The following is a 24,070-nucleotide window of genomic DNA, read 5'->3' as shown; positions in this document are numbered from 1 at the left end:
AGGATACCCTGTTGATCTATTCTCAGATAAGGCAGTGGAGAAACTCACTGTTCTGGCAGACTCCAGCTCGAGCTGTAGTTCCTTGGCTTTGTTCTCCCCCTCAGCTTGAATCGCAGCTTTCTGCAGCTCGGCCTCCTCCAGAGCGAGAGATGCCTGCTGCTCCCTTTCCTGTGCAGACTGCAATAGTTCCTCACGACACTGCTCCTGCGATAAATACAAAGTATAGTTTAACAGATGCCTCTATTCAAATGTATACATTTGCACAGACAATAATATTTACAGGTTACCACCCAAATGAATGTATGAGCATACCACTGCCTGTTTGATCTGGGCACTCAGTTCCTCTTCTTTGACAGCCATAGCCTCTGAGTGTAACCGCACCATTTCTGCTATCTTGTCTTCAGAAGACTTCTGAAATGCAGACATTATGACAAAATATTAACTTCTGTTGAATTTAAGGGGACATATCATGGAAAGAATAATTTATAAAATAGTTTGGTAACACAATTTTGTTTAAAAATGTAAAACATTTGAAAAATGTCTGTCCAACAAATCAAAGTCAGATTGTGTAACCATCAACCAGTCATTCTGTTATCATGTGAAAAAACCCCACCAAAAAACCCAAGATAAGACCCTTGTGGAAGCTCGAGACTATGCGTGAAGTTTAAAAAATAAATAAAATCTGGGCCCGTATTCACAAAAAATCTTAAGGCTAAATGTAGCTCCTAACGTGGAAATTTAGTACAAAGTACAATTATGCAGAAGTGTAGAATACAGTCCCTTTAGGCCTAATTATAATAACAGAACCTAGTTAACTAGTTCCAGTTCATGATTTGGAAAATGATCAACCAACATTTGGTGTTGGAATAAGCAAAATGTCACTCTTCGATGAATTACTGGCAAGGTAAGCACCTGGCTTGCACAGACCGAGACATAATACGGATTATGGGGTCTGATGTAAGAAACAGAACTGACTTTCTTGTCCAAACTGTAGCTGTACCTCAGATACATGAATGCTGGACTACAAATGTGGCATCAATCTTGTCAAATTGATTTACTATTGCCATTTATTTAAATGATCATACTTTAATGCAGAGAGGAAGAACTCAAAAGGTGTGCTGATCTATAAAAATCTCAACCTTCACGGGAACTGCAGTCACAGGCGTTCAATCTCTTATCCAGAGTATTCTTGGGATGAATGTGACACTGTGCGTGGATTGATGGCTTTTCCAGGCAGACCATTTTTAAACTAAACAGGCTGAGTAAAAAATACGGACAGAGCAAAGGCATAGGGAATACATAAAAATGCAAAAGTTAACATGTCTCCTCAAGATGCTCAAGTGTGTAACAGGATGTTGCTCTCAAACATTTCTGATGGTGAGAAGTTACATCTGTGAATACAGCTGACAAATGTCAGACATGACACAGGACAAGATTGCATGTTTTTATCAGTAACAACATGGCAAAGTTCTCTGTCCTTGAAAACATCAGAATAAATCACATTTGACCCTGAGGTCCACTTATAATGTTATATTTTCGTGGCAAAAACAGTCATAAATTAGATACTGTGACCATTTTTGACCCTCTCTTTGACCCTAAGCGTTAAACGACCCATTTTGTATTGCTGTGACTTAAAGAACACACTATCACATTTGAAATAAATAGTAGAGCTTTGCTCTGATAAGTAATGAGCTGTGAGTTTGCTGTCTGGTCAAAAATAGTTCATTACTGCCTTGTCCTTCTTTAACAGTCTCTTTACAAAGCCGCATTATATTATGACAGATTCACGAAACGATCAGCGATGAAAGGTGATGCTCAAACTGTATGATCAGAACTGTAGTTGCTCGTTTTTTAACGTTGGGATTCTTCAGAAGGATCTGCAGAGTTGTAGGTGCTACACAAAGTCAAGAACAGCACAAGGTTTTTCTACAGTAGCATAGTTATAAAAAGTGGTCTTTTTGGACTGGGGAGGATGTTTTGAGGCCTGAAAGTTTTAGTATGTTTTACAGCAATCTTTTTTATCTCAAAAGATCAAGGAAAATTTGATTCCTTGACTCATACCCCTTAAGAATTGCTAACAAGCTGGACAAAAATGAATACAAGGCTTACTGCTGATCATTTTCACAAAATTACATTTGCATTGAAGACCTATAGCCACATTTGTATTTGTACTTCTGTTGTTTTTGGCAAGACAGGGGATAAGTGCCACAAGTATAAGCTAAAACGTGCCATTCACACCTTCATAATGCTGACCACTTCCTGTTTGACCCTGGTAAGCTCCTGCTGTAGATTTTTCCTCTCTTCCTCACTGGCCTTCTCCATCTGCTTTAACTGCTCCTCCATGTTCACCTGTAGCTGGCGCCGTGCCTCCTCTGCCCGCTGGGCCATACTCAGGGCTCGCTCCAGCTCTTCAAATGCTGGGAGAAAAGTCCCATGCAGCTCAAAGTTAGGAAAACCAGACAAAGAGGACAGAAATCAAGAGAGACAAGAGCAATGTGACAGTCTCTCTCACCTGCTTTCTCAGACTTCTCCTTCTGTTCCTGTAGCTCGTCTTTCAGTGCGAGGGTCTGCTGGACTCTGGAACGCAGCTGAGCGATCTCCTCTTCCTTCATCTCCAGAGTTTCATGCATCTGACGCTTTGTTTCAGCAATCACCATGCCCTTCATAATCATATCATACATATCAGTGACCATTCAAGGAATATTTCACCCAAAAATGAAAACTGTCATTCAAAACAGAAATGTAAGCTATTATTTGCTGACAATCCTTCCTCCTGCTGGAGTTCTCAAATCTCATTTGCACTTATGTTTAATTCAAATCTGGCATGTCAAGACGAGTCGCGGCAGGTGTGACGTGACATTATTCCTTCTTTTGTTTTCTGCCGCAGACAGAAAAACAGACAACTTTGAAACAATGAGCACGTTTACATGCTCGTTTACATGCATATTTTTACACTGATTATGCTTGAAGCTGTGAAAGTATTTTTAAAGATTTCCTGTTTTAGTCGCATGCCCAAAATTAAAGGCTTATAACTCTACAAAAAACCAAAGACAGTCAATTGCTTGGTATCACTTTAAAGAAAACTTTTTGAATTCTTTAATGATGTAGATTATGATACATTCTGAGACTCTCAGCCTAAGAAACTGCTGAAAAATCACACAAAAAACCTAATAAAAATATTTTTCTGATTTTTTTCTTCTGATTTGACATGATACGGATATCTCTGAGTGTAAATAAGGTAGCTCTGAAAAACTGCTTTTGTTTTGTTCCCAATCATGTCACCTTTAACGGAGTAAAATTTTGTGTTGATATGACAAAGCAATCAAAAGTAATTACAAAAATAATTTATCCACATGTCCAAAATCCTCTCTAAACAAATAAATCATAATAATTGTACACAAGAACTAAATGCATATGCAAATACAACAATGACTAAAGGTATGCTCTCTCTCCAAAGCATGCAGGCATGAGTAACGAGATCTCATTCAGTTCCATTCTGTGTCATCTGAGTCATCATTAAATCTGTGTCATGTACTTGGCACCATCTCCTGGTAGCCATATGTAATTACAGTGAACAATCCTCTCTGCCCATATTTGGATGACTTCCACCAATGGTTGCAGTGATCTGTATCCTATTACAACTGGTTTAACGTTCCATGACACTGGACAACGTATTACATAATTTCCGATCAAGTCATCTGATCCAGGAAAGCGAACGTGTTTTTAGTCTGATGGCAAATTATGTGCCGTGTGCACATTGTGCTTAGTATGGATTATCTATTGATCCATGCATCCGATTACTTTGTGTGTGGGCTCGTTTTGTGGTAATGGTACAGTATGTTATATTTTATGTATGTTCTGCTTATTTTTTTGAAGTTATAAGCGAAAACGTGGCTTATAAGCAGCAACTGTTTACATGTCACATGCATGCCAAAGACATGTACTTAGCTTTTGCATGCTATATTTTTATCTGTAAGTAAAACAATAGGCTGGATGTATTCTACACTTTGAGAGCTTTCCATGACATATGACACATGGCTATTTGATCAGTTTGATGTTTTTACCAATTACAATAATTTGAACAGAGCAAAATGATTTATAAATTATCAAAACTGAAAACTTATGATTTGTCTGCAAATTTCAAAGCACTTGTTCAGTTTTGGTCACAATGCCTGCATGCATTGTAAAGTACAGATTCTAAGCTTTAAAACGATACCTATTTTGTGTTGGTCAAGACTGTAGTTATTAGTATTTTGGTAATTGTTTCTCGGTGGGCCCAAAAAAGTTAATAAGCCGACAGCATGTGTGATCATGTAAAAGCAATAAACTGCTTTCATTTATCGGTGTAAGGTCATAAACGGCTTAAGAATAAACCAGTCGACACAGGTAGGATTTTGCCCATTGCATCAATTTCGCGTTGCATGTAAATAATCAGTGAGCGTGTTTATGTGCACGTTCTTACACCAATTATGCTTACTAAGCTGACAACATGTGTGATCATGTTAATGCGATAAACACCTTTCCTTTATCAGTGTAAGGTCATAAACGGCTTAAAAATAAACCGATTGACAAGTAGATAGAAAATAATAGATTTATTTATAAAAGCCCATTACCCTGTTTTCATGTTGCATGTAAACACATTTACCAGTGTTCTTACTAGTTTATCCAATTTACGCTAGTTATGTGCACATGCTTCTTTACAGTTTGACAACAAAAGATTTTCAGATTTTTTAAATAAACTCATTTTTGGGAGTTAGCAGCATATCACTGTGCATGTAAACAGGCTCCATGTCGAACATATGATGTGGATGGCGATTTCGAAAAAGTCAGTTCTCTTGGGACAAGTGGGGAAAAGGACACTTGAGACTACATTTGAGATTACACTTGAGACTAAATTCACTAATATTCCCAACAGAACCCACAAATATATTGTTGTCAGTTACTTATTCTCAAAAATAACTGATAATGTTGACATATTCGAGTGCAAACATGTACGTAACCATTTCACCAGATTTCCACCCCTTTATAGCTTCCTGTGCTCAGTTTGAGCACACACCTCTAATTGTTCCTGACATATGTTTGCATTCATTCACATTCCATAGAGTGACCCAAAAGGCAATCAGCACTGTCCTGCAGAGTAAAGGTCAAAGACCAAACATAACATGACTCAGTAGCACAAATACAGCTCTCCATATTTTACACAAAACCACACAAGATGACACCTGAAAGACCTCTAAACTATTTTCAATATTGTGGCTGGTACAAAATATTTGTAGTCTTTAAATTTTCTTTATATTTCTGTGGCACAAAATAATGATTTTTCAAACAGGTTTTCAGAGCCCATCTGCAATTTTTTGGGCAATCAGATAGTCATGTCCCAAACTCGACTGCATTGGTTGAGCCAATGTTGCTGTCAGGCTGGTCGGGATGCTCCAACAAACAGAGCAATATTTCAATAGTGCTACTATAGAATTGCTTATAATCTCTTGATATTAAGATTGGATAAGAGAAAGCAACACTGAAAGATTATTGCAAATTTCCCCTTTTAATTTTGGACCCTGCTTGATCGTCCTCCTAAAATAATAAGCAAAACAATCAACTCCAGTCTTCATTTTAGCTTCAGACATGACAAAGTGAATGGCCCAAAGGAAAAAAAAAACGTTCTAAATTGTTTTTTAAAAGCCTTTTCAGGACAATTCATCTTCGACTTTCACTAAGAGGGCCAATGGAATTTGTATTCTTCCATTCATGCTGGCTTACAAACATAGTTCTATGGCAGAAACACAGCATAGTTGAACCCTTCTGAGGAGTAACATGAAGCGCGTCCTGTTAGCATCTCCCTCACCTTGTCCTGCTCCAGCTGCTCGATGAGGTTCTTGGCGTCGCCCAGTTGTGTGATCAGTTTAGTCTTCTCTGAGGTGTGGAGTTCCTGGTAAACACACAGATGACGATGGGTGAGAGATGATGAGTTTTAATACATAATTCTGAGAATCAACAGTTTTTGACCATCCATCATAATAACCACAAAGGCAATTTGCCTAGACAACCTGGATACACAACTCAGCATGTTGGAAACGTACTGACCTTAAGAAAAAGAAATTTAAGATGAGTATCAAGGGTATGTTTACCAAGTCTTTCATATACTGCACATCCAGCTAGCCTGGCTACATTGCACATTTTATCAGTAGCTTTGAGTGATCTGATCATTAATTAATCCTTATGTTGTGTTCCAGTCATTTTGACATTTTTTTTTTTTTTTAATTAATCCAATTGGAATAAAATTCCTTGACTTTGTTCACATATGGTATCTGAAAACACAAAACAAATTGGACAGTTTTCTTGACATTTTTTTGGTTTTATTTGACTTTGATACACTTGTTGTGTTCCCGGTCAAAAATGACCGGCCATAGGAAATGAATGGATTAGACTGCAATATACAGAAATATTAAGTGTTCAGGAGCATCACAATCCTTTAGATGAGCACATACTCTGCTGTTAAAATATTTGGGTTCACTTGACTAAAATGTTTCTCATGATCTTAAAAACCTTGTGATCTGAAGGCGTATTCTTAAATGTTTCAAATGAGTTTTGTAGACAAAAATATAATTGTGCCAACATATTAATTGATTTAATTACAAAACTAAAATTGTATTTAAAATAGGGCTGCATGATTTGGACAAAAAGTCTCATATTGTGATTATTTCGAAAAATTGAACTGCAAAACATTTTCACATACCAAAAGGCTAATGGGGTTTTCACACTAAAGTCCTCTTAAAAAGAACAAAACTGAGACCTTTTACAAATAAATATTTATAAACAGTGAAACAAAGAAAAAACATATTCAAGTCTTCTTTATACTCAAATTGTACCCATCCACTGTGTACCAGTTTTTGTCCATTTTGTGATAGGGTCACAGCCCATTATCATCATCATTAGTTTTTGAAACCCAGTCAACTTTAATATTAGGGATGCTCCAATCAGGATTTTAACATCCGATACCGATCACCATTTATTTTTATTTTTTTCATTTAATCATCCAATGCTGATCATTCAACTTTTTATCAGCAGCTCTGTCAAAATTGGTTATATGTAAACTTTCTGCTCAATGTCACTGTTAACTGAATTTCCCTGTTTCCATAGTTGTTGCCTAGTTTTTGCTATCAAAAATACTGTTGGATGATTGAATAATTAAATAAACACAAAATATTTCATATAAGTCTTAAAAACAAGTAGGCTTATACAAACTATTCTCCACTGTATATAAGATAGTCCTAAAGAATGACGCTAAATGTCAAATTGAAGCTGAAAGTGAAAGCTTTGGTTAGTTTGTCACCATTTCATAAAAAAAAAATGTATTCATTATTTCATTTAACAATGCATTATATTATAGTATCTAAATATTTTATATATCGATTTATTATATGAACATTCCTTCCTTTTCATTTTGTTGGATGTTGGTAATATTAGTTCCGCTTTCACTTGTTGCCACTGGGAGTGTATTAAGGGTGACACGCTCTCGTGAGGTAAGCTTGTAAATAAATGACAGGAGAATGGAGGAAGAGCACATGTTTCTGGACTCTACAGGTGCTACTGTAAATGCTGTTTGCTCAGCAATCATTTAATAAAGATGTTTGAATTATACCTCATCTTGTATTTCACAATATTATTATGACACCTGTGCCTGGTGCAGACTGAGGTGCTGCTACCGCAGATGATTATAAAAAAACGCTTCACGAGGGACACGCCAGTGTAAATAAAGCGCTTAGTGCATGTAAGGGAACGAACCGAACTCGAAGCACTTCTGTTACTCTAAGCATGAGATGGACTTGTGGAGCACAGTACTGCTCTAAAAACACTGTAATAATGCTCTAACTTAATATAGACTGGACAGAGCAGCGCAAATAAACTTTGAAGCGAGCAGACAATTTATGTATTTAATTTATGCATCCCTTTGCGATTTAATAATCGTACAAGGTCATATTGTGATTTCGATTTTATTTCGATTAATTGTGCAGCCCTAATTAAAAAACAAAACAAAAAAACAATTGGAAATGGATGACTGACCGAATAATAATGAAAAGCAGCCAATAAGTGCCAGGCATAGATGGGAACTCCTTCAATACTGTTTAAAAAGCATCCCAGGGTGATACCTCAAGAAGTTGGTCGAGAAAATGTCAAGAGTACATGTCTGCAAGCAAAGGGTGCCTACTTTGAAGATGCTAAAATATAACACAGTTTTGATTTATTTTGGATTTTGTTTAGTCACAACATAATTCCCATAGTTCCATTTATGTTATTCCATAGTTTTGATTACTATTATTCTAAAATGTGAAAAACAAATAAAGAATAAGTAAGTGACCATAAACTTTTGACCGGTAGTGCATGTGGATGTGTGTTTGCACACACAAAGTCCTCAGACATGTGCACACACACACACACACACACACACACACACACACAATGTGTGTTGAGTGCCCTTTTGTGCATCGTTTCCATGCACACTCTTTGAGAAATATTTCAAGATCTACTCATCATAATATGTTGTGTTTGGGCTCGTTTATTCGGGATAGTCAGAAATAAGTAACAGTATGTCATTGTCTATGTTATATGTATGTTTCAGGAAGTAATAAGGAAAAATGTGACAAAAAGACACTCCTGTTCATTATATTGATCTGTGTCTGTGGGAATTTCATCCACTAAAACTCACTGCAGTTTGGTATCTGAGTGAAACAAATTTGCTCATTGCATTCTACAATTAGAGACCTTTCCAATGGTATATAACACATGGCTATCTCATCTTTTTATGCTTTTACCAACTTTGAATATAATAGTTGTGATAACAAATTTGCAAATGATGAGGACGAAACAGTTCTTATTTGTCAGCAAATTAAAAACTTTTTTTTTTTTTTTTTACCTTTTTTTCGATATGCATTGTAAAGTCCAGATTCTAAGCTTTAAAATGACACATTTTTTACAGATCAAGCAAGTGGTTATTTTATTATGTAATTATTATAGATTTGAGCTCATTTCAATTAAATCTATATACAGGTGCATCTCAATAAATTAGAATGTCGTGGAAAAGTTCATTTATTTCAGTAATTCAACTCAAATTGTGAAACTCGTGTATTAAATAAATTCAATGCACACAGACTGAAGTAGTTTAAGTCTTTGGTTCTTTTAATTGTGATGATTTTGGCTCACATTTAACAAAAACCCACCAATTCACTATCTCAAAAAATTAGAATATGGTGATAAGCCAATCAGCTAATCAACTCAAAACACCTGCAAAGGTTTCCTGAGCCTTCAAAACGGTCTCTCTGTTTGGTTTACTAGGCTACACAATCATGGGGAAGACTGCTGATCTGACAGTTGTCCAGAAGACAATCATTGACACCCTTCACAAGGAGGGTAAGCCACAAACATTCATTGCCAAAGAAGCTGGCTGTTCACAGAGTGCTGTATCCAAGCATGTTAACGGAAAGTTGAGTGGAAGGAAAAAGTGTGGAAGAAAAAGATGCACAAACAACCGAGAGAACCGCAGCCTTATGATTGTCAAGCAAAATCGATTCAAGAATTTGGGTGAACTTCACAAGGAATGGACTGAGGCTGGGGTCAAGACATCAAGAGCCACCACACACAGACGTGTCAAGGAATTTGGCTACATTTGTCGTATTCCTCTTGTTAAGCCACTCCTGAACCACAGACAACGTCAGAGGCGTCTTACCTGGGCTAAGGAGAAGAAGAACTGGACTGTTGCCCAGTGGTCCAAAGTCCTCTTTTCAGATGAGAGCAAGTTTTGTATTTCATTTGGAAACCAAGGTCCTAGAGTCTGGAGGAAGGGTGGAGAAGCTCATAGCCCAAGTTGCTTGAAGTCCAGTGTTAAGTTTCCACAGTCTGTGATGATTTGGGGTGCAATGTCATCTGCTGGTGTTGGTCCATTGTGTTTTTTGAAAACCAAAGTCACTGCACCCCTTTACCAAGAAATTTTGGAGCACTTCATGCTTCCTTCTGCTGACCAGCTTTTTAAAGATGCTGATTTCATTTTCCAGCAGGATTTGGCACCTGCCCACACTGCCAAAAGCACCAAAAGTTGGTTAAATGACCATGGTGTTGGTGTGCTTGACTGGCCAGCAAACTCACCAGACCTGAACCCCATAGAGAATCTATGGGGTACTGTCAAGAGGAAAATGAGAAACAATAAGACCAAAAAATGCAGATGAGCTGAAGGCCACTGTCAAAGAAACCTGGGCTTCCATACCACCTCAGCAGTGCCACAAACTGATCACCTCCATGCCACGCCGAATTGAGGCAGCAATTAAAGCAAAAGGAGCCCCTACCAAGTACTGAGTACATATACAGTAAATGAACATACTTTCCAGAAGGCCAACAATTCACTAAAAATGTTTTTTTTTATTGGTCTTATGATGTATTCTAATTTTTTGAGATAGTGAATTGGTGAGTTTTTGTTAAATGTGAGCCAAAATCATCACAATTAAAAGAACCAAAGACTTAAACTACTTCAGTCTGTGTGCATTGAATTTATTTAATACACAAGTTTCACAATTTGAGTTGAATTACTGAAATAAATGAACTTTTCCACGACATTCTAATTTATTGAGATGCACCTGTATATTAAATATATGTCATAATTACTAAATAAGAAGTTGACCAGATCTTGTGATAATATATGCAATATGAGAAATGTATAAATAGTCTTAGCTTTTTCTACAAATTTGGAATGCCCAATTCCCAATGTGCTTTTAAGTCCTCGTGGTGGCGTAGTGATGCGCCTCAACCCGGGTGGCGGAGGATGAATCCCAGTTGCCTCCGCATCTGAGACCATCAACCTGCGCATCTTATCACGTGGCTTGAGCGCATTGCCACGGAGACATAACGTGTGTGGAGGCTTCACGCCATCCATCACGGCATCCGCGCTCAACTCACCACGTGCCCCACCGACAACGAACCACATTATAGCAGCCATGAGGAGGTTACCCCATGTGACTCTACCCTCCCTAGCAACCGGGCCAATTTGGTTGCTTAGGAGACCTGGCTGGAGTCACTCAGCACGCCCTGGGATTCGAACTAGCGTGCTGAGTGACTCCAGCGTCTTTTACCACTGAGTTACCCAGGCCCCTGGGCCGGTCATTTTTGACCCGTGTTAGCACAAATGAACACAGCACAAGGATTTCAAACAAAGATTGTGCCTAAGTTGGATGTCCACATAATATAAAGGGTAACAAGAAACAACACACATGCCATGTTATAAATTTCCTAATCCTGGCTCTAAAATCTGATAGCTGTGTTTCAAGCCATTGTAATATACTCAATATACACGTACCTGTTACTGCACATCAATTGAATTTATTAATGCACAATAAAGTTGATTCACAACCATAAACATCCTAATGTCAGACTAATGAACTATTTTACTTGCCGGAATTATTATTCTAAATATAACTATTTACTCAACACTGCTTTCTTTTAAAAAACTGCTTTTGGCTCTGTTTTATAATAGTATACTTTTACCATGTTTAAGTAAGAGCTAATGTGCATTCAGACCATCACATGTAAATTTCAAGCACAAGCAATTCAATTAAAACATCAACCTTGACCTCAACTTGCAAATCAATCTGTGCAACACAGACATTATCTCGTTTATAAAACATACACAATTCTGGTCCATCCACATTACAGCAGCCTGTGGAGTCTTCAGACCAGACCAAGAGAACCAACAATCAAACCTCAATTACAGCTCAGGACAGCCGCCTGTGGTTGTGGCGACCTCGCCTTTGGGATACAACAGTGGTCACTCCACTTCCTGTTTCTCTGTACTGGTCAGTTCGACACACACAACTCAAAATGAATAAATTATAGACTGAAGCAGTATAGAGTAAGTGTGGAATTGTGGATAAAAGAAAAGAAAATGTAATTAATTAGAATACGTATTACTGTTTCTGCTCATACAAACCCCCTTTTCCTAAGTATTAAACTTCGGCGAGTTTTGCACAGGCTTTACTTAAGTAGTTTTCTTTGATGCAAAGCTGTTTACCATAAATCTAAAATTATTTAGTGTTTAAGCAAACCAAAAGACTGCAGAAGAGTAATTCATGGCGAGTTGAGGATCAGCTGGTGTGTTTTAGTGCTAGTGTGAGAGCAGGTACAGATGAGCTGTAATGTGTGTCTGTTTAAAGCAGGGAGGGGTGAGCTGTTAACCTCTGCTCTCTCTGTCCCTGCGGAGAGCTTTTCCCACATATAACACAAATTCATCACATCTACAGGAAACACAGTCACAGCCCTCCACCCGCAACCCTCTTCAACACACACCCAATATACCAGCACATGTACATCTCCATTCTCATCACCACACAATGCCAACAAATAACACAGGGGCATGTTTACATTGAATAGAATAAAATATGACAGCACATGACAAAACAAAACAATGGAATAGAATAAAACAGAAAAAAAAAATTGAAAAGAACAGAACAAATACAAAAATTATAGAATAGAACAGAAAACAACAACAAAAGAACAGAACAACAGAATAGAAAATAACAGAAAAGAACAGAACAACAGAACAACAGAAAATAGAATAGGGCAAAATAAAAATAGAATAGAACAGAATAATAGAAAAAAACAGAACAAAAAAAGAACAGCAGAAAAACAGAATAGGGACAAAACAAAAACAATAGAATAAAACAGAAAAGAAAATAATAGAAAAGATCAAAACAACAGAAGAGAAAATTATAGAAAAAAAAAACAGAAAAAAAACATATAGGGCAGGACAAAACAAAAAAACAGAACAGAACAGATAAAAAATAGAAAAAACTAGAGAATAAAAAATAATAGAAAAGAACAGAACAGAAAAATAAAATAGGACAAAACAAAACAGTATTGAATAGAATAGAACAGAAAATACAGAAAAACAAAAGAACATCAGAAAAATAGAATAGAACAGGACAAAACAAATAAAGAATAGAATAAAACAGAAAAGTAAATAATAGGAAAGAACAAAACAATAGAATAGAAAATTACAGAACAGAAAACAAATTAGAGAAATAGAATAGAACAACAGAAAATAACAGAAAACTAAAGAAAAACAAAAGAACAGAACAGAAATATTAAATAGAATTAAATAGGACAAAAACAAAAATAAAATAGAACAGAAAATAAAACAGAGCAGAAAACAGAATAGAAAATAATAAAAAAAGAACAGAAAAGAACAGAAAAATACAACAGGACAAAACTAAAAAATAATAGAATAGAAAGGAAAATAATAGAAAATAACAAAACAATCAAATAGAAAATTACAGAACAGAAAACTAATTAGAAAAATAAAAAGAACAACAAAAAATAACAGAAAAACCAAAGAACAGAACAGAAATATAGAATAGAATTAAATAGGTCAAAACAAAAAATAGAATAGAAAAGAACAGAAAAGAAAATAATAGAACAGAAAAACTAAAGAACAAAAAATAACAACTGAATAGACAGGATAAAACAAAACAGAATAAAACAGAAAAGAAAAAATAGAACAAAATAAAACAATAGAATAGAAAATAAACGAAATGACTGAATCATCGGAGTCGCCAGGTCATTTTTCCGGGGCTTCTGCCCCGAATGTTTTGACTGTAGCCCCGAATGTAATTTTAAATGTAGGCTAAGCAATAATATTGCTACATTTTGTTTGAAATTCATGTGACCCCCCCAAAGCCCCGAACCTCCTCAAGTCCTAGAAACGCCCCTGGACTGAACGACAAAAGAATGAAAGACATGAACAGAATGAAACAAAAAGAATAAAGTAAAAAAAAATAAACAGATCAGATCCTCTGATTTGTCACATGACTAGGCATGATAACATGTTACTTGTGGGTCACACATATCAGTGCCATTTTCAGGGACAAGTGTAACCTACAGTGATGTGTCTTACTCAAGAGCATTATGGGGATACCTCCAGGACCAGAACCTGCAACCTTGCAGTTATCAGTCCAGACTTATTCTCAACAAACGCATCTAATAAACACAAACTAATAAATACCTGACCCAAACGTGGATCAACAAAGCACCACTTTAAAACTTCACTAACCCAAAAAGACGTCTTGTTTAAGTTCTACATGTTCTTCGGTTTTATCTGATGTTTTCAGTGTGTATATACCTTTATTTTCTCAAGCTCTTGCAGTCTCTCCTGCAGCTGCTGCTGTAAAACATCATTCTCGCTGGCCAGCTGTGCTGAGCGTTCTTTACTGGAGCGAATCTTCTCCTTACATCTCTGCAGGAGACTCTCTTGCCTCTTGATTCGCTTCTGTAAAACCTCAACGTCCACCACGCTGCCTGGTTCAGCATCGCCCTCTGCTGGACACACACAAAAACAAATGGATTATGTATGGCACTGCTTACAATTTAAATGTTCTGTTCCCCCAAATACAGTTTAATGGCCAGTAAGATTTTTGGACTAAAGTGAAGTTTGGACTAAAAATACCTGTGTTAACCGTCGAGCTGTTGTCTTTTGAGGGACTCTGAAAGTCGGAGGTTGCGTCAACTGCATCTGTGGACTGAGAGGTCTCGACCTCCGAAGATACCACACTTCCAGACGCCTGGATTCGTTTCTTCAAGAGAGACACCTGACAACAAACCGCTTCAGTATTATCACTGATAACATACAGTAGGCAATACACAACACATACAAACACATACTTGTGTCTGAAGCACAGTGATCATCTGGTCTTTCTCCTCAAGAGCAGCATCAAATTCCTCTTGCAAGTGTTTCTTGGTCTGCTGGTCCATTTGTAGCTCCTAAAAAATTGACATAAGGTTGTCCGACATGTACATAAATAAACAATTCTTATATTGCACAATCCATCACATTTTGCACATTATTCTAATGGACAAAAAATGTTTGGTTTCATCCATTTTTCATCAAAATGTAGGAACTTTCTCTGCCTATGAAAGGACTTTTCTACTGACACAATTAAGGTGATGCAGCCAAAGAAAAAATAATATTAAACAACAAATATTCTGAAGAAAATATGAGTGGTTCCCAACTCTGCAAAAGTTACAAGCACGATGCTCAGGTGTTGTGGGTAGCTGTTAGGTCATTGCTATGTGGTTGCTAAGGTGTTCAATTTTTATTGCTATTCAGTTGCTAGGGTGCTCTGGGTAGTTGATTGGGCATTACTAGGTGGTTCATTGCTGGTCCAAGATAGTTTACCAACTACACTAGGTCTCCACGAGCTGGTAGTTAACTACTTAAAACAGCTAATGAAGAGCTTGGATCAGCTAAAAACCAGCTACCATGTTCCAAAACACAGTTTCAATCGTAAGCCTCTTTTAGCAATATCTTCCAACAGGAAAATATCTGCAACTATCCACACACATTTGGCCTCATTTATGAAACATGCATGTTATAAATGTCTGTGTATTTTGCTCGTAAACAATTCTTATGTAAATTGTCACATTCGGTTCAATGCCACAATTTTTTATGTTTACACTAAACTGTTTATGGACCAATTTTTAAAACACTTTTTAGCTGATTGTTTTCTTTTCTTTTTTTTTTTTTCTCAAGTTACCTGTATTTTATATATATATATATATATATATTTTTTTTTTTTTCAGAAATATCTGATAGGTGGAAATATTTCTCATGATAAAAAAATTGAAGCTATAAGCACAGATGTTTTATTTATGTAGTGAACAAATATTATAGGCCAACTATAACACAATATCTGTAGATTAACTTATCGTTGGCAAAATATTCTGGTTTGGCCAACATGCCCCAAATAATTTTTCCATCTGGCCCATTTGTTGATGAAGTTAAATAGCCCTGCTTTACTGGAAGGAGGTGTAAGGCTGGCACCGGAATGTCTACACCTAAAAGGCTCTGTGAGAACCAACGTCATAAAACTCTCTCACAAAAGCTCAACTCTACACCTGAATATCACCACGTGTGATAAATTGCAAATCACCTTGCTGCCCCCCCTTCTCTCTCCCCCTTCTCCCCTTCAACAGCTCTGGACCAACACAAAGACATAAGATTTATGTGTAAAAATATAACAAATACCATGAAAACAAAGAATGCAACTGTATGTGTTTGATATCATTTAAGAGGTCTCTATTCGACTGGTATAGTGGTCTCTTTCCCATGTTGATAAAACTAATGGTAACAAAGTTATACAATTTTTGCCAAATACTGCATAATTCTGGAGGTTAAACCCCAGGAAGTCAAGAACCCATTCACCCCCAAATTCTCATTGTTCAAAGGATAATACCATTTGGTACACAATGTTTATTCTGTCTAGATATTTAAGGAAAGTTGGCAGGAAGCTCGGGGAATCTGTAAGCAGATCTCCCGCACAATTGATGTGTGTAGTCGTATTCACCAGGAATCTGTAATCAGATCTCCCATGCTGTACCGTGCTTGTAGTTTTGTCAGGTATGTTTCTTTGACTTGTCTTATATTTTTAGTAATGCTTGTTTATTCTGATCATGTGAAATTGGCTTTGATTTGAATTTCTGCAACAATGTTTTATATCCTATCTGACAAATAAATTGTTATTATTTGATTTATTCTGAATTCCTCCGAAATCATTTATATAATTACTGGAGCTTTAATATAGGAGGAAGCCATTTAAAGAATCTCAGTTTGAATTTAAACCACTCAGGACAACCAGGTAGGACAACCACCTAGGACAGCCGGGTAGAATTTGAATTTCATTAAACCAGGGTAGACCATACTGGAGCTTTAATATAGGAGAAACCACTCAGGACAACCGGGTAGGAGAAAGCCATTTAAAGACTCTCAGTCACTGCTCACCGCCCGTCCTAGCAAGTTGTATGTACGTGACTAAGCGGCAATATCGTCTGGTTATGAGACAAGCCAAACCAGACGATATTTGTTAACCCTACAACCGCTGACTAAGAACGGAACTGGCTATCCATTTTCGGGAGGTTTACGTAATTTAATAACGGCCGGCGTAAGTCTCCAAAGATCGAAAGGACAATGAATAGAAGAGGATTTAGAGTAATCGATAACATAAAAATTTTAAATTAAAAGAATGATCAGAAATTAATTAGAGCTTAAATATAAATTAGAGGTAAACTTAAAACTGGAGTCAGATTAATATAAAATTGGAGTCAGAATCAGATGTGTGAATTAACATTAATTGTTTTACTTCAGCACTCAGAAAAGACAGAACAACGCAGAGACCTTCAAGGGCAATTTATTGAAGTTCCACTCTGGAATGGATAGAAAATTATCCCTTTTCACAGAGGTGCTTACGTTGAGGAAACACATCCTCATCTTGGATGGCCTGATGCTGAATAATTGATACTAAGGAGTTGCCAACACTCTTCATAATCACCATGGATTTGCATGACATCTTGGCAACCACACTGGTCTGATGGGACTTGCTATTCAATACAGCCCCATTCATCTTCAGGTCAAGTGGCACAGGAGACAGCAGCATCCGTGGGATTTCAAAATTCAGGATGACCAGTAGGGTGGCAGAGATGACATGGCAGAGACTGCCACCCTCAGGGGGACACCCAGTGCATCCCGCCTAGTAAGCTGGTTAGTGCAGCAGACATTAACACAGCTATTAATCTGTAAACTTTCGTCACCATAAATTTCCCAGGAAGGAATGCAGGCTGGTTGAGGTACAAGTCAGGCATCTGTGGACTCTCGAACACCACATTGTTTAGTAAGGTGGCTGAGATCACAAGGAAAAATCTCGGACTCTTGAGGCAGGACATCAAACACATTTAGTCGGGGACTCTGTTGGGCTTGTCAAGCTGGTTAGTGGGGCAGACATTAAAGCAGCTTTTCACCTGGGGAATAGTAGTGGCCATACCAATTCCAGGAGGTAGAGCAGGCTGGTTGGGCTGCATAACAGGCATCTGGGGAATTTCAAACTTCCCCATGTCCAGTAGGGTGGCAGAGAGAATAAGGTGGAAACTCACATCCTGAGCCAGGAGACCCAAATATCACCTCGTCGACTCGGCTGGAGCCTGGCAAGCTGGTTGGTGAGGCAGACACTAACGCAGCTGCTTAACATGGGAATCTTAGTGGCCATAAAATTCCCAGCAGGTTGGTTGGAGTGGAAGACAGGCATCCAGGGAATTTCAAACTTCACCATGCCCAGTAGGGTGGCAGAGACGACTAGGTGGAGAATTGCACCCTGAGGTAGGAGACCCACCGCATTCTGTCGAGGACTCGATTGAAGCCTGGCAAACTGGTTGGTGAGGTAGACACTAATGCAGCTGTTCACCTGGGGAATAGTAGTGACCATACGATTTCCAGGAGGCAGAGCAGGCTGGTTAGTCAGCATAACAGTCATCCGGGAAATTTAAAACTTCACCGTGTCCAGAAGGGTGGCAGAGAGGACTAGGTGGAAACTCACACCTTGAGGCAGGAGACCCAACACATCCCATCATCTACTCGGCTGGAGCCTGGCAAGCTGGTTGGTGGTAACCTTTGGAATGGCAGCCATAAAATTCCCAGGAACCAGAGCAGATGGCTTGGGCTGCAGAACAGGCAGTGTCGTTTCAGAGCTGGCAGGTAATTCAGGGGCAATATCATGAACTGCCACTTCAATGTACTCCTGAGTCTTTTCAACGACAACGTCCGAAGATGTGTCAGAGCTGTCCTGGTGCTCACACTAATCAGTCTTTGCTGCACTTTGGGACAGAGTGACACTCAATGGCCTGCTGCCAACAACATGGCCGTTCATTGCGGACAAAGCCTTCATAGCAGCTTCAGGAGTGGAGAAGGCCGCAAATCCAAACCCCTTGCTGCGCCTGTTCTGCATCATCACGGAGGCACTGATGATGGTTCCAAATCGTGAGAAAAGCCTGCGGAGATGCTAGCTACCCAAGCTGTATGGGATGTTTGAGACATAAAGACTTACACCTGTGTGACAGCTTCTCTTGTCCTTCTTCTCAGGATGTTGAAACCTGGGCTTTCGCTGCACCTGGTGCTTCGTCTGAGGCTCCTTGACATTGCAGATTCCACCTCTCAGCAAAGTGGCATCGCACTGAGCCCACATTATTTGCAGTGGTCTGCCCAGGAGACCTTCTCCAGACAGCGTGTTCAGGGCCTTCGCTGCATTGCCGAAGTATGCAAAGGTGACATAACCATAGCCAAGAGCATGGTAAGTCACCCTGTCTCTGCAAACTCGCAGAAAGCTGATGGTACCAAATGGAAAAAATGTTGCGAACAACAGCTTTTTGTCCACCTCAGCTTGAAAGTCACCCACAAGCAGTGCTCCTTTCAAGTCTCTTTTTCTATAGACACGTTTGTAAGATGAAGCCATTTTGGTGGTCCGTACAAACAGAATGCTAATAAAAATAGCTTTATACTACTTAATAGCTGTATCAGTCACAATGAACAGGCAGCAATCAAATCAACTGAAACAAAGTGATGGATTCTGCTTTTTCTATAGACTGCCAACGTTGTATTTTTGTTGCTTAGTAACTTAGGATGTCTTAGAACCTAAGACACTAATGATGTCACAAAGAGTTCTATTCTCATGCGTTCAAGCTATTTATCTTTTAAAAGAAACAACCTGAAGTTCAGATAAATTATGTGGATATTGGTTTTGTTATGGTGTAAATGAACATTGAGCAAGTTATTGTGCATCATCACCCAAACACAATTACAGTGATTTACATGACACTAAAATAAGGCCAAAATACATAAATATTAATGTCATAATTAATGCCATAAACTAACAAAAAAAGCTAAAATTACTATATTAAAGCTGTGTTTTTGAAAACAAAGAAGTTTGCAGAGTTTATTAAAAGTTCAGTCAATTTGAACTTTTTCTTTCTTAAAGCCCCACGGTGGGAGATAATAACATTCTTTCGGGAATTAAAAAAACATAATTCAACATAATCTATTGTCCCGGCACTAAAACACAAAGTTTTCAATATGCAATATCAGAAAGAAAGAGAAACCATTATGTTTTACTCTTAATCACTGTATTTTAAAATTTTATATCTATTTAACGGTACAATATTCTGGTCCCTAGATATGGCTAGAGTCACTCCTCCGATGTAAATCTATGGGATTTTTTCCCTGCCAGGCAAAAATCGTAAGTCTGTTTACAAATATAATATCACACCTCAAGGAATAATTCATGTCTGTAGCACAAATGGTGTGGAACGAGTAAAATGCTGAAGTTTAATACTTAAGAGTTAGTTTGTTCAAATCACTTATCCAATTTATAGGCAAATAGTAATCATCATGCTTGCCTGTGCAAACGCCACTAATAATTCCATAACTTTTCACATTCCAATCATATCCTTAACAAAATAAAGTCCCTCCCAACATGATCTCACACTTAATATTCTGTTTTACTCAGAAGGACATCACATTACGGAAGCTAGCTTCATTAGGAATGCTGTTTCAGGTTGCCTTTAAGTACACTGTGTCAAGTAAGGAGTAACAGAGACATCCACAGTACAGCATGTAAGAAGAATTCATTTGTGTGCATGATGAAGAGTCAGAAAACAGTGAGAAAACATGAGGGATTTAAGACGCACCTCTCTGAGCTCTCCTATTCTTCTCAAGGCTTTATCTTGACTCTGACTGAGGATGACCTGAAAGAAACACAAATAAATGAGAAACAGACAGAGATGTCAGACAGTCTATTATTAATTTCATACCACACAACAGAAACACAGCAGCTAATTTAAGGGAAAACATTAAGGAAACTTCCCTCAAGCTGCATGGAAACATTCATTTATTTTGCTCCATAGACTGAATATGAAGTTACCTGAGTTTTCTCTTTATCTCGCTGTACTGTTCGGTACGCTGTGACCAACTGAAGGAGAGAGGATAGAGATTATTATCTAGGATTATGTTTGTGAAAACTTTTATAATCTGTGAAACACGCTGCTTTGTGCTCTACTTTGTATTTTAAAGGAATAGTTCACCCAATATGTACATTTCTCTCATTTTCTCCCTCTTATGTCATCCCAGATGTGTATGACTTTCTTTCTTCTGCTGAACACAAATGAAGATTTTTTGAAAAATATTTCAGTTCTAGACCAATCAATGCAAGTGAATGGAGGCCAGAACTTTGAAGCAAAAAAAAAAGCACATAAAAGGCAGCATAAAAGTAATCCATTAGACACCAGTGGTTTAAATCATGTCTTCAGAAGCATCATTATAGGTGTGGGTAAGAATCAAAATGTAAAAAAGGACTTAAATATTTATCCGTTTCTCACCCAAACCTATCGTATCGCTTCTGAAGACATACAGGTGCATCTCAATAAATTAGAATGTCGTGGAAAAGTTCATTTATTTCAATAATTCAACTCAAATTGTGAAACTCGTGTATTAAATAAATTCATTGCACACAGACTGAAGTAGTTTAAGTCTTTGGTTCTTTTAATTGTGATGATTTAGGCTCACATTTAACAAAAACCCACCAATTCACTATCTCAACAAATTAGAATACATCAGAAGACCAATAAAAAAAAAAAAATTTTTAGTGAATTGTTGGCCTTCTGGAAAGTATGTTCATTTACTGTATATGTACTCAATACTTGGTAGGGGCTCCTTTTGCTTTAATTACTGCCTCTATTCGGCGTGGCATGGAGGTGATCAGTTTGTGGCACTGCTGAGGTGTTATGGAAGTCCCAGGTTTCTTTGACAGTGGCCTTCAGCTCATCTGCATTTTTTGGTCTCTTGTTTCTCATTTTCCTCTTGACAATACCCCATAGATTCTCTATGGGGTTCAGGTCTGGTGAGTTTGCTGGCCAGTCAAGCACACCAACACCATGGTCATTTAACCAACTTTTGGTGCTTTTGGCAGTGTGGGCAGGTGCCAAATCCTGCTGGAAAATGAAATCAGCATCTTTAAAAAGCTGGTCAGCAGAAGGAAGCATGAAGTGCTCCAAAATTTCTTGGTAAACGGGTGCAGTGACTTTGGTTTTCAAAAAACACAATGGACCAACACCAGCAGATGACATTGCACCCCAAATCATCACAGACTGTGGAAACTTAACACTGGACTTCAAGCAACTTGGGCTATGAGCTTCTCCACCCTTCCTCCAGACTCTAGGACCTTGGTTTCCAAATGAAATACAAAACTTGCTCTCATCTGAAAAGAGGACTTTGGACCTCTGGGCAACAGTCCAGTTCTTCTTCTCCTTAGCCCAGGTAAGACGCCTCTGACGTTGTCTGTGGTTCAGGAGTGGCTTAACAAGAGGAATACGACAACTGTAGCCAAATTCCTTGACACGTCTGTGTGTGGTGGCTCTTGATGCCTTGACCCCAGCCTCAGTCCATTCCTTGTGAAGTTCACCCAAATTCTTGAATCGATTTTGCTTGACAATCCTCATAAGGCTGCGGTTCTCTCGGTTGGTTGTGCATCTTTTTCTTCCACCCAACTTTCTGTTAACATGCTTGGATACAGCACTCTGTGAACAGCCAGCTTCTTTGGCAATGAATGTTTGTGGCTTACCCTCCTTGTGAAGGGTGTCAATGATTGTCTTCTGGACAACTGTCAGATCAGCAGTCTTCCCCATGATTGTGTAGCCTAGTGAACCAAACTGAGAGACCATTTTGAAGGCTCAGGAAACCTTTGCAGGTGTTTTGAGTTGATTAGCTGATTGGCATGTCACCATATTCTAATTTTTTGAGATAGTGAATTGGTGGGTTTTTGTTAAATGTGAGCCAAAATCATCACAATTAAAAGAACCAAAGACTTAAACTACTTCAGTCTGTGTGCATTGAATTTATTTAATACACGAGTTTCACAATTTGAGTTGAATTACTGAAATAAATGAACTTTTCCACGACATTCTAATTTATTGAGATGCACCTGTACATCCTTAAACTTAACTTTCAAACTTTAAGCTTTTAAAAATATTGGCCAGGCTTTCTCAAGCCAACATCATGTTTGTCTTGACGAACTTTTTTATATATTTTTTATCTATTTATTTTATTTATTTATATTATTTTATTGTCCTCTATAACAGATTTTGTAACAATTTAGTAACTGTAGATTTTATCACAACAGGTGCAGGTCCGAGAATGTGAACTGAACTATGATATCACTACTATAATATTTACAACATTAGCTTTCTGCTTGTTTTAGAAAATTCAATCACAAACTCATCCATGCGAGTGTAAAAATTCTTGCCAGAGTGGAGAATGAGCTCTCACATGAAGCAGTAGAAACGCCCATGACCTGGGCAGACACATACAGTTTATGAAGACCTGGAAATGCATCTTTGTATTCCAGCAAGAGTTTGCAAACAGCCGAACAGTCAGCATCAGTTGGAAGCTTTTTGGTCAGCATTGGCCTGACAACAAGAATTTCACTATGCAGCTCACTTTTTGCAACCCCTGCAAGACTACAGAAAGGCTCAAGCAGCTGAATGTCAAGAAATGTGTTGGATTTTGGCATCAAACATGAGAGGGCTTGCATCAGCTCTAAATTCTTTGTGGAAAACCTGTTTTCCATCTCTGATACAGCTGTATCAACAATGTTTAACATCAGTCGCCTTAGAGCTTCAGTGGAACATTCAGAGCCTGACTGCCCTTCTTGCCCTATAGGTGATAAAATGAAAGAGTCAGCATAGAAGGGATTAATAGTCCTTAGACGTTTTGGTGATCAGTAGACATGCCAGTGCAGTACTGCAGCAATTGACTGTCATTTCCTCTGAGATTTCTCAGTGCACTAAGAGATACCTGCAGTACTTCAGCTGCACTGCACAAATCAACATGGTGAGACTGTAGGATGGCATTGGCTGGTTTCAAAATGGCAAGAAGATGAATCAGAAATTTGCCAACTTCAAAAAAATGGCGTCACTTCAGCTGAGAGAGAAGCCCAGAAGCTTCTTTTGCAAGGTCAGCCGAGGCATTGTTATCATCGGAAACCTTGGAAAGAATGTCAAGAATGACTTCCTCGCTCTCCACAACACATTTGGTAACTTCAAAATGACTTGTCCAGCGGATTTCTAACAACCTCTTGAGATATGGGCAACTGTACCTCTGACAGACAAAATGATGCCTGAAAGAGTACAGGGCGCCTGACAAGTCAAAGAATCTTTTGGCACA

The 24,070-nt window shown here is 38.1% G+C and overlaps 1 protein-coding gene across 1 annotated transcript in view; it reads right to left on the bottom strand.

Moving 5' to 3' along the window:
• LOC127412005 (golgin subfamily A member 4-like) overlaps nucleotides 1-24,070 on the bottom strand; it is a 73,396-nt gene that overhangs the window by 29,802 nt on the left and 19,524 nt on the right. The window contains exons 6-15 of the mRNA XM_051648013.1: nucleotides 20,775-20,822; nucleotides 20,542-20,598; nucleotides 14,698-14,796; nucleotides 14,483-14,624; nucleotides 14,159-14,355; nucleotides 5,846-5,929; nucleotides 2,513-2,660; nucleotides 2,239-2,417; nucleotides 313-411; nucleotides 49-204 (exon numbers count right to left, since the gene is read on the bottom strand). Of these exons, the coding sequence (XP_051503973.1) occupies nucleotides 49-204; nucleotides 313-411; nucleotides 2,239-2,417; nucleotides 2,513-2,660; nucleotides 5,846-5,929; nucleotides 14,159-14,355; nucleotides 14,483-14,624; nucleotides 14,698-14,796; nucleotides 20,542-20,598; nucleotides 20,775-20,822 (1,209 nt within the window). The remainder of the gene's footprint in view (nucleotides 1-48; nucleotides 205-312; nucleotides 412-2,238; nucleotides 2,418-2,512; nucleotides 2,661-5,845; nucleotides 5,930-14,158; nucleotides 14,356-14,482; nucleotides 14,625-14,697; nucleotides 14,797-20,541; nucleotides 20,599-20,774; nucleotides 20,823-24,070) is intronic.

Source organism: Myxocyprinus asiaticus, chromosome 21 (assembly GCF_019703515.2).
Source record: "Myxocyprinus asiaticus isolate MX2 ecotype Aquarium Trade chromosome 21, UBuf_Myxa_2, whole genome shotgun sequence".
Lineage (NCBI taxonomy): Eukaryota > Metazoa > Chordata > Actinopteri > Cypriniformes > Catostomidae > Myxocyprinus > Myxocyprinus asiaticus.
Note: the sequence above shows the minus strand (reverse complement) of the source record. Positions and strands in the feature narration are given on the sequence as shown.